The sequence below is a fragment of the Alexandromys fortis genome, unplaced genomic scaffold, assembly GCF_014885135.2.
Source record: "Alexandromys fortis isolate MF-2015 unplaced genomic scaffold, M_Fortis_MF-2015_v1.1 scaffold_124, whole genome shotgun sequence".
NCBI classification, from domain to species: domain Eukaryota; kingdom Metazoa; phylum Chordata; class Mammalia; order Rodentia; family Cricetidae; genus Alexandromys; species Alexandromys fortis.
Window position 1 is genome coordinate 386,691 of NW_026067995.1, and position 11,452 is coordinate 398,142.

At 43.2% G+C, this 11,452-nt stretch overlaps 2 protein-coding genes across 3 annotated transcripts in view; one reads left to right on the plus strand and one right to left on the minus strand.

Moving 5' to 3' along the window:
• Nucleotides 1-10,679, minus strand: part of Pdlim5 (PDZ and LIM domain 5) — a 147,783-nt gene extending 137,104 nt beyond the window's left edge. For both annotated transcript variants that reach the window (XM_050160152.1, XM_050160151.1), the window contains exons 1-2: nucleotides 10,516-10,679; nucleotides 6,952-7,090 (exon numbers count right to left, since the gene is read on the minus strand). In XM_050160152.1, coding sequence (XP_050016109.1) covers nucleotides 6,952-7,047 — 96 coding nt within the window. In that variant the 5' untranslated portion in view covers nucleotides 7,048-7,090; nucleotides 10,516-10,679. The remainder of the gene's footprint in view (nucleotides 1-6,951; nucleotides 7,091-10,515) is intronic.
• Nucleotides 8,655-10,716, plus strand: LOC126512417 (basic proline-rich protein-like). The gene is made up of 2 exons (XM_050160200.1): nucleotides 8,655-8,795; nucleotides 10,042-10,716. Exons 1-2 carry the CDS (start codon nucleotides 8,655-8,657, stop codon nucleotides 10,714-10,716), a joined length of 816 nt encoding a protein of 271 aa, XP_050016157.1.
• The last annotated feature ends 736 nt before the right edge of the window (nucleotides 10,717-11,452 follow it).

Sequence of the window (11,452 nt, forward strand, 5' to 3'; positions counted from 1 at the left end):
TGGTTATGTGATGTACAGATTATCTCCAGAAATATATACAAGAAATTACTAAAACTGAAAGTTTCAGAAAGAAATGAGTAACAGGGCAAGAACATTCACATCTTTAAATTCTAATCTATATGAATGTTTTTCTGAAGAAAACATTCATAGCAGGAAGGGGTAAAAGATTAAGCAAGATTTCTTAAATATCAAATTCGACTAAGTTTGTAGGCTCTCAACTTTTTTCCTCTTTTCACTTTTTTTTTTACATTCTTTCCTGTTAATGCTCAATATTCACTTTATGGCCCTGCATTTATTTAAGCCTCCCTAGGCCACGTGCTGCCACTATTTAGCCCTCAGTGAGTACTAAAAGCCTAAATGCTAACAAACAGGGTGAACTCTGTCCCAGTAGCTGACAGATAGATAAATGGATAGCAACATACCTACGGGCAATAAAAGAAACTAGAGTATCTGTTGAAAGTGTAGATTACTCCACTTACTCAACACGAAAGGTGAAGAAGAAAGGGCAACGTGAATACTAAAACAGACTGGACAGACGGCTCAGCAGTTAAGAACACTTGCTGCTCTAGCAGAGGACCTAGGTTTGACTCCTAGAACCCACGTGATGACTTACGACAGACCCTAACTCCAGTGCCAGTGGGGAACCCAGTACTTTCTTCTGGCTTCTGTGACACCTGCAGTCCACTTACATACATGCTCACAAAACACTCATACGCATAAAGTAAACATAAATGCATCTTTAAGGGGAATAAAAAAGAAAGTCCACTTAAACAGTGTGTACTGCTTTGTCCATTTCATTTATTACCTAAAGAAACACTCTGATTTTCTCTCTTCGTGTAGAAATCAAACCGCCTTCTCAGTGTGGCTGGGCGGTGCTCTGCATCTGAAGCAGCTGAGGATCAATGAAGTGACTGCCCTTTAGTTACTCAATTAACGTTTCCCTTCCATTTCCCCTGCATCATTTACTCCCGCACACAAATACTGCTATTTCGCATGACAGTGTATCACTTTGTCAAGTTCTTCCACCCCATACTCAATCTCTGTTCCACCTCAGGAACTGAAATAAGGGCCTAGAGTCTCATTTGCCAAAACTGAAGCACAATAAATAATCCCCTTGAAGAAGCCAAAGAAACAGGCTTTTTTTTTTTTTTTTTTTTTTTTTTTTGTCAAAAACAGTATTAGCATCTAGGTTAATGAATCTTATCATGATTTCTCCACCATTCAGTCAGAACTGGGAGAAAGGCTATGACTCAACTTGAGGAAATGGGAACGCAGGCAAGAAGGACTACACGTAGGATGTTAGAAACAAAGGCAGCGGGCTGACCGCATGGTCACATGCACCCGGCCCATAACCACCAAAAAAGGTCTCAGAACTAACCAAAAAAGCCACAGGCTTCAGTCAGCCCTCTTCATTTACATGAGCAATACTAACTCTTAAGTAATGAAATCCTTTTCTTCTCTTCTCTACTTAAGTTTAAAGCCCTACAGTATTTCTTCCAGGAGATGAGTCCTTCTTACCCATAAAATTCTCTTCTTAAAAATAACTTCCCTAAAAACACTAAAAAAAATCAGTGTTTGGTAAAAAGCAAATAAGCTTAAAATTCTTTAAAATTACTCATTTGTAATAAAATACATTGATTTTATTGCTTTTCAATAGAAAAGCATTTTCAGAATTATCTAAAGGTGGTTGCACATTTGTGACACCACAAAGAGAAAACCACATCAGACAAGTCAGGATTCTGAGTCCCTCCCCCCACCTACCCCCTCTCAAAAAAAAAAAAGCAATATTTTAAAAGCAGAAAGTGAATATACATATGAAATATACATTATGTACTTATATAAACTAAATTAACATTGTAACTGGACACCGAGAGTCAACAGCTTTAAACTAACAATGAACCCATTTATTCAAAGTAAGATAGTTCTCTTCCTTTCTTTAAACCGGTCTGAACCGGTTTGAGCCGGTCTGAACCGGTCTAAACCGTTCAAGACCGACAAACATGACACACGCGACAAAACTACACATGCGGCAAACATGACACGCATGAAAAGCACAACACGCATTGCCGATTCAACACACGTGTCAGATGACATGACACACGTGACAGAAATGGCACGTGTGGCCAAACCGACATGTGTGCCGGGGCCATCACGTGTGTCAAATGTGGCGAGTGTGACGGATACGACATGCATGTCGCGTTTGACAGGCGCGCTGAATGTGGTGTGCGTGGCTGAAATGACACACATGTCGGACTCGGCACGTGTGCTGCATCTGGAATGCGTGCCTGCCTCAACACACATGTCGTATCCGCCACGCATGCTGCATCTGGCACATGTGTCGGCTCGGCCACGCATGTTGTGCTTTCCATGTGTGTCACATTTGTCTCATGTGTCGTGTGTCGCACATGTCATGTTTATTCATTTGAATCTGGCTTAAGTGGCCTGCAGGGTGTTTCAGCCTGTTATCCAGGAGAGCAACTGCAGCTGGCCTGTTTGGAGAAGCGTTCCCTGCATCCACAGTTTAGCTGGGAGTCAAGCCTTGACAGTGTACTGAAAAATGGCAGAAAAAGTGGAGGTATTCAAATTCCATCCCTTGAGGACCATTTCAATTAATGCCTTTTTAAAGCAAATCCCTCCAAATAGAAAAGATTTACATCCACTAAACCTGAAAAACACTGGCCAACATGTTTGTCATTTCATGAGATAGGTGTAACAGACTATCCGGTACTGCAGGGTGGTGCTTAGTTCTTTACCATATTAATTCTGTACTCCTCAGAACTTCGTATCTTCTTCAGTGGCTTCTAGGAGGAATGTCCATACCTTCCAAGTATATGAATTCCCAGCCAAGTGTTTCACAACTGTCTTTCTGTATTCTGTGATATCTCCCCAAACTGAGTTCCGTACTTGAGAAAATGGTCTATTTCTTAAACGTTTTAACTCGAAATGCAACTGTCTGAACTTAAAACAATTTCTTCTCCTCTAACCTTTGAGAATCAATGGAATATTTTTTTTTTTTAAAAATCTAACCTCATTCTAAACTCCTAAAGCAACTTCTAAAACATGTCTAATGGAGAACTGGGCGACCACCGGAGAAATCCAAATTCTAGTAATGAAGACTCTCTGAGGTCACACAGCGGATAACGACACAGCAGGTACTGCAACTTTGAGATCCTAAATCGAAAAAACACTTAGACCTAAAAAGTCCTTATAACGCCACCAAGAAGAAGAAAAAAAAAAAAAAACAGCTTGCCAAAATATAGCCTTGAATTGTGCAGCTAGTCTCCTATTTCTTCTTATAAAATATACTGGCAAAGACCAACGAACCCACAGTGCTCCAGAGAAACCCATCCATCCCCACATTCCATGTCTTCAGGGCTATTCCCATAAACACAGGGTCATGAAAAGTGGCCTGCAAACTCCAGCAGCAACACTCCAGTTAAAGAGAAAACTGAAGACAGCGGCATGAACGTGCTGTTCTCACAGTCTGAGCATCCTTTAGAAAAGTCAGCAGGCACTGCCCAGCCTACCTTAGAAACCTACCAACAAAATACTGCACAATACAGACGATGAACCAAGAAATGTGAAGTTTAGTTTGCATTCTTCATGAACCAGTTCAGGTCAGCATATTAATACGCTAAACACTAATATAACAAAATTTCGGGGAAACAGAATGTCCGAGTCCTTGCCAGCGGCTTACTTACCTCAAAGTTAACTTAATACCCCGAAGTTTCAGTGTTCTAAGAAATGGAAATGGCCCTTTAGTTCAACACATCCTATCCCAAGAAAAACTGTGTGCTTCTGAATTCTAAAAATAAAGATGTACAAACGTCTGGGTTTCTTTTTTTTCCATTTTCAATTATAACATACCTTAAGTAAAAATATTAATTAACAATATAATATTAAGTGTCATATTCCCTAAAACTGAGGAACTGAGGGATTTGTTTCACACTCCTAAATAACTTTCATTTTTATTACACATTATTACAAAAGACATCAACTGAGAGATTTTAATGTATCAAACTTGGCTAAAATTTTCATATGCATCATTACATAAAAAAATCACTAAATTACATATCTTAAGGCACACTATCAGGTTTGAGCTACTTCTTAATACTATTAATTAAAGAACACGGTGATCACAAAAAAATCCTGCAATTCTACATAAAAAAAGCAGAATAAATGTAATCAGAGGGGTAATTAAAATAAGTAAGGCATTTGTAGCATTAATAATCTTAACACAATATAAATGTTATTAGGCACAAATTTTTCATTAGACATTATTATTGGGCATGTTTAAAATAAACCATACAAGGGGTTAAAAATAACTACACTAAAAGGCCAAGAGCCTTGCAGCCAAGTTGAGCCAACATTCCCTTCTCTCCTCCCCTCCCCTCCCAATCCTGTCCAGTCCAGAATGAATTGCATGCCCCACTGCACAGGCCCAAAAAGGTCACAGGAGATGGCAGACACTTTTGTAAGAGAACAGAAATAACTCAGCAGCTTTGTTATCGTGGTCGCTTTTAATCAGGGTGTTCAAAATCCTTTAATTAGCACTCTGTCTATACAGGGAAAGCATTTCTGGGCCTGGGAAAGGCATGTATGCATGTATGTATGCAGTGTTCCCTTGTATCGGCATCGCAACATGGAGCTAGCACCTCACTGTCTGCCGGGGAACTGAAGCACATAAAACTCTGTGATGTTGGCACCACACAAGAGATCTGTATGTTTTACATCCTTATTACCAAACAACAAAGCAATGATTGTGTTTGCTTCATTTAGGTAAGATTTCTGGCCCTTTTCTCAGCAAAGCTTGAAATACTTTAAACTAAGGGTGGTGAGACGGCTTAGCAGGTCCCTGAGCTCAGTCCCAGGAAGTCCCAGGTGGAAGGAGAGAAGAGACTCCTGCAAGTTGTCCTCGGACTTGTACCCTGTACCACAGCATGCTCGTGCGCACGGATGAGCACAAGTACTCGCATGCATGCGCATGCACGCACACACAAGTAAACAATAAGTACTGGAAGAAGCTTTTAAACAACAATTTCTTTAGTAAATTAAAATAGGAAACGAAAAGTTAATATTAAAAAAGTTACGACAAAACCGTAGTATTTCACCCTCATCACAGATCTTCAGTACAGAAGTACTACCTCACATGACTAAACTAAATCCTAAGACAACACTTTCATAGGGAAACTGCACATTTAAAATGAAACACAAAGTCTTAGAATATTATTTAAATACACTTTACTGAAAACTACAATTAACCTAAAACCTAGAAAAATATTTGCAACAGTTAAAAATAGGCTATTTGCAAATTTGCTGCCAAGAAATAATAGAACTCCATTATTTAAAAGGAGATTTGTAATATCTGTAATAAGCAGGAGGCATAAACTTTACTTAAATAAAAGGAGAAGAAGAAGGAAAAACAAAGAAGGGAAGGAAAGGAGAGAGGGAAGAAGGAAGGGGTGACGGAAGGAAGGAAGGAAGGAAGGAAGGAAGGAAGGAAGGAAGGAAGGAAGGAAGGCAGGCAGGCAGGCAAGGAGGGGTAGGGTGAAAAGGAGATGGGGAGAAGGTGACTCTAAAGAAACTCTGAGAGGAAAGCAAGGTATGGGAACTATATATAATATGCTAATATTTTAACAAATAAAGTTCATATTCAGAAGACTATGTGACAAGTAGAAGGCTGGGAAGATGGCTCACTGGGTAAAAATGCTTGCTGTGCAGGCCTCGACACCCGTATGTAAAAGGCTGTGTCAGTGGGCAGACAGGCAATCCCAAGAAAGCTCACTGACCAACCAGTCTAATGGTGAACTTACGGTTCAGGGATTCCCTGTCTCACAGCAGTAAGGCAAACAGGGATGGAGGCAGACAACCAACTTCCTGTCTAGCCTGTCCATGAGTGTGCACACCAACATACTCACATACATACAAATACACACACACACACACAAAGGAAGTTATGCAAATAAATAATAATTCCCTTTTGGTGAGTGAAACTGTGCTTGACACAGTCTCAATAAATAGAAGTCTTAATTATTCCTTTTTCAGAATCATCAAGACATTCTAAGGTCAGACACCTCTACTCTCAGCACTCAGGAGTTAGAGAGTTCAGTGTATCACTATGAGTTCAAAGCAAGCCTGCTCTACACAGCAAGTTCCAGGCCATCCAGAGCTACAGTGAGTCTCAACTATTTTCTCCCATGACTCCTTCCTTTTCTTTCTCCCTCTCCCTCTCCCCGTCTCTCTCTCCTCTCTCTCTGTCTCTCTCTCTGTCTCTCTCTCTGTCTCTCTCTCTCTCTCTCTGTCTGTCTGTCTCTCTCTCTCTCTCTCTCTCTCTCTCTCTCTCTCTCTCTCACACACACACACACACACACACACACACACACACACACTGCATTCAGCTAAATCCCAATGGGGTAAAAAGTCAAATCCCAACTAGTCATAGGCTGACAGTCTAGTGGGAGATCCACACCCTTCATTCTCTCACAGATCTAAGCGGCTTTTTTCCATCTTACTCATGACTATTGCCTCCACCAGAATATGGGGTGAGGAAACAATACCAAATCCAGTCATGACAGTGTTGGGAACTGAAAGGAGCCACTGAAATTTGATAGTACAATGCCACACAGTATTTTTGAAGAAACTAAAGCCCAGAGAATTTCCCAAACTAGGGGCAATTCAAAATCTTAGCATTAGCTCCTAGGTTAGAGGTTTTCTATTTTGGTTTTATTAATATCGGAGGAAGTGAAAACAAGTTGAACAGAAATAAAATTGTCCTTGTTAAGTACCTTCCCTCGTCATCTTTATTAGATAGCCAAACTTGATAAGAGGAAACAAAGATCCCACACGTGTAGAAAGTGTAGTACAAGTCAACAGAGACTTGAGTAGCACAGTCCTGAGGGTCCCAGGACCAAACAGTGGATGAATGGAGTAACATCTGAAAAGGGTGCTTACACTAGAGATTGTCAGGGGCATGTTGAAATCCTTGCCACCTTGGAGACGGAAGCCCCAAGGGGCTGGGCCGACCAACGACACATTGTAGTTGCTCATGGTTCCAAGGTTCGATGTGGAGTTCCAGAAAAAATGCAAGAAACTACAAAAGAAAGTTAGATGGTTAGTAAAAATGTTTATTAGAAACTGAATTACATATATCAATGCATTGTCTATCAAGCCAACAAAACTATTCAGTATTTTGGGTTGGGGTGAACCCAAAATACAGATTATATCTAGCAAACTCTTGATTAATCTCAGCTGAGGAAAAGGAATCCATGAGCTAATCAACATTTATTTAATGCTCATGCCAACTCCCAGTCAGAAAGTACTCTTAGACATCTGTCCAGGTTTACAAATTGCAAAAACCAAACTTTGTGGGTTCTCATATACGAACTTCAATATCTTATTGGTGGAATTATATACCCAGACGGAATGTGATTTTACTTCGACTATAACTCAGTGTGACTGTCCTGCAGCATCCTGCGCATCCTTCTTTGCTGTCATCAGCAGGAACACTTTGGATCTCACTCACTGCAGTCATGTGACCACATCACAGAACTGCAGGTCTGTTGGCTCTGTTTGTGTCTTCTAAATAATTAACTATTTAAAGATGAGATGAGCCCAAACTACTCTAATTAAGGATGGTAACTCATAGCCTCTTCTACAGGAATACGGTAGTTCCCACAGTCGAGGGAATTTCAAGTGTTGCTTTACTCTCAGTGGGTTTAGATATCTACTTGTGCTTCTGAATTTAGTGTGCTGGGACAGAAGTTTCAGTGGGTTTTAAAAGTAGAAAAGTATATTAAGGCAGGAAAGAAAAGGCAGCTGATGTTAACAGTTCAGATTTTCTAAGGAAGAATGATGCTTGTCTTAAACTGGGGGTTTTGTGTTGTTGTTCTTTGTTTATTTGTTTGTTTCTGGGGTGAGAATTGATCCTAAGGCCTTATTGTCTTTTTATACAGGCAATGCTAGGCTATATTCTAGAACAAGTGATATTTTAGTCTAAATCTTTGTTTTCTTTTATACTCATATCATCCAGCAGAGAGTAAGTCTCCTGAGCCAGTAAATGAGGCTATACTAACCATAACTGAAATACAAGGTTGACCTTAATGAAACTAAATTGGAGCCTTTGAAAATTACCATGATACTGTCCTTTTTTTCCCCTGTCTTGTTGTAGTGAGGCTCATAATGACTCCAGGGGTAGATCTTTCAAAATTTACTTAAGGGTGTCCTATTAATAATTAGAAGGCATTGGGAAGAATGAAGGTAGTTTCCGCCTTAAAAAGAATATTAAAGACATACAGTTCTTCCATTTAAAAAGTATGGTAGGTGTATAATTTCATAACTTTAAAGACACTTGTCAAAACAAAGCTTTAAGGGATGGAGATATAGCTCAATGGTAGAGTTTGTCAAGCATCTGCGAGAGCTTAGGACCAATTCCCAGTGCAAAAACAAACAAGCAAACAAAAATATATTTCTGACTTCCATAGAAAATTTGTCCTGTTATATCAACCACCTTCATATACTCTGTTTTAAATCCACTCAGAGGTCTAGCCATCATATCAAATCCAGCAGCAGATGTGCCCCTGAGCAGAAGGCAAACAAATTTCTTCTTCTCAAAAGGGTAAAAATCTAGTTTCTAAAGGAAAGTGACTTGAGGGACAATGTGCACTGTGAAGCTTTTCAGATGGAGAGGTAGTACTGAACTACTACAGAGTGCCATTACTTTAGCACATACACTCTCCGAGGGAAGCACAGAGCTGGAGGAGGTTCGGCATAGCCTTCGCATTCTTCCCTTGGCTGAGGTAAAGATTAAAAAAAGACAGTAAGCAATGGCCATACCCAAAGGGCGTCAGAAGTCAAACCGTTAAACTGCAGTTGAAAAACAAATGGGAGGGAATTAATAGCATGCCACACAAGATCGCTTTTCCCTTAGAAAAAGATCTCCGCAGGACCAGTAGAGAAAGACCAGCAGAGGCAGTCTTGATAATGACATGCAGTACAAATAAATCTGTAAGCCAACCGATACTTCACAGGCCACTGTCCTTTTTTAATCTTTAACTATGTCAAGGGAAGAACGTGAAAGTTATGCTGAACTTCCTCCCGGTTCCACACTTCCCTAGGAGAGAATGTATTTTATGTATGTGTCAACTGGCATCCATGTACCTTCCCTTTTCTTAGGGACTCCCTTCCCGATTTCTCCCATTTGTTATTAAAATTTCTAGCACTGGCCAGGTCAGCCACACCATAAAACCGGTTGTCTTTTTCTCTAACTTCCCCTTCTGCAAGCTTCACTTGGAATTCATTTGTCTTTAAATACTCTGATCCTTAAGCAATGACAATATTTTTATTGGTCTTTTCCAAGTCTCCCCCATGTGATTATTAGAGCCCAAACCCTAAACCCTAAAATACCAACAGAACAGGCAGGAAATAACAACTTATTCTGCTTTCAAACAAGTAAAAATTTTGGAATTTCTGCGGAGTTCTGGGGTTTTTTTTTGGGGGGGGGACTATCTAAATTATTCTTCCACCTAGAGCTAGTGAGGGAGGCTGGAGGTGGTTTCCCCACACTTCAAGGTTCGGAGAGACCCACCCCAAGGGACAAGCCCTTCATTTAAAGAAGACTGTCTAGAGATTCTTTCTCCCCTGCTGAGATAGAATGGTGGGAGGGTTGAAGAACTCAGGCGCAGGAGGAAAGCGGACGAGACGTTTCCCAGCTGAGGTTCACGCCTAGCCCTGTTGGCCAAATAAGGTTCCCCAGCCAGCAGTTTCCGTGGCAGGCGGGTTCAGACGTCCTCGGGTCAAGGAGGAGGACCTGGGATAGGATCCGGCGATCACACCCTAGACCTGCCCTGCCCAGCCCAGCCACGAATTTTCTTTCCAAGTTCTGCCCAGTCCAGACCGCCCTTCCTTTTTCCACTCATTGTCAAACGCAGCAGAAGCGCCGTCCGGCAAAAGCCCCCAACAAAGTAAACCGGTTTCAAAACCCCGGCGATCACGACCAATTTGCCAGATGGGCTTTATTTCTGGGCGCACCGACTTTGCCCCCAGCAGGTTACACAATGGCAAATATTGAACGGAGGGGAAAGAAGCGCTTCTCCGTCGCCTGGAAGCCAGCAAACAAAACAGCGCCGCTCTCCCCCTTACGGGCGCACCTTCTCCGCACGCCCGAGCGTCCCGGGGGGCCGAGGTGCTGCCCCGCGCCGCCTGCCCGCGATCCCGGCGGGCGCCCCCTGGCGCGCCCGGCTCTCCCGAGCGCCATTCCCGGACAGCCCCGGGCTGCGGGGCTCCATCCCGCCCGCCGCGCGCCCGCTCCCGCGCCGCCCTCCCTGCCCGGGGGACCTCGGCCACCTCCGCCACCGCGCGCACCCAGAGCACCTGAGGAGCCGCGGCTCCCCGGGGGGACGCGCGCCCGATCCTCCTCCCGCCCCGCGGTCCCCGGCGCGCAACACCCCGCCACCTCCTTCGCCTCCTCTCCCCCGGAGCGGATCACGACGCGCTCCTCCGCCGCCCGCCGCCGCTCACCTCCCGACCCGCGCGGCGCAGCCTCCGCCTCCGATCAGCGCTGACAAGTGGCTCCCGGTGCCTGTGCACTGTCCCCTCTCAGGCCGGCGGGGAACTTCCGTCTCCGCGCTCGCCCCGCCTCGCCCCGCCTCGCCCCGAGGCTGGCCACGCCCCTCCCGCCTGGCCACACCCCGAAGCCGGGCTGGGCGGGGCCGAGCCTAGCAGGGTTTAGAAGGCGGCTTCTCCAGGCAGGGTGCCGGGACTTGCTGGGGCTGGCTGCTGCTGCCTCAAAACAATTCCCTTGTGGAGTTTCGGTGGGTGTAGTCTGGGATTTCGAATGGTACCTGGCAGAGAGCTAGGCTTCCGCTTTTCTGTTTTGTGTCTGAGCGCTTTTCAGTCTGCAGAAACTTGAATTGACCCGCAGTTGGTCTGGCTAAAATTAGAAAGGGGCTTTGGCTGAATCTCTGGCGACGCAAGTTCAGCGACTACCGCCTGGTTTCGTGAAAGACGTCTGTGTACTCTGAGAAGTGCAAACTCTGAAGTTTGCTTGTCAGCAAGGTGAAAATCGCTAACCCTAATAGGCAGAAGTTAAATCTGTCGTCGCGCTAAAAGACAGCCATAGAAAGCAGAGGCCAAAAGTGATTCAGGCACTATATCCTCGACTTCTTTTTCTAAGTTCAAATCAACAACACATTTACCTACTTCTGTAAAGTTGTTTGGTTTTGCCCAGAGAGTTTACTCACAAGCAAACATTAATAATTGTTCAGTGGATACTCCAAAAGAAACTTGCAGTTTTCCCTTACCCTTTGAATTGTCTTTTGAAATGTTAAAAAGACAAGTGTTAGTCAAGTAGTGGATCAAACAAAAATAAAACTCACAGAAGTCCATGATTCTTTAGAGGTGCAAGCAAAATTCTAGAATGGGACCGAAGCTAAATAAGTAGAAGCCACTGGCCACA

Coding starts and splice junctions, on each gene's coding strand:
- LOC126512417 (XM_050160200.1), top strand. CDS start 8,655: ATGTGCACTGTGAAGCTTTTCAGATGGAGAGGTAGTACTGAACTACTA. Junction 8,796..10,041: donor GCATTCTTCCCTTGGCTGAG/GTAAAGATTAAA, acceptor CTTTGCCCCCAG/CAGGTTACACAATGGCAAAT.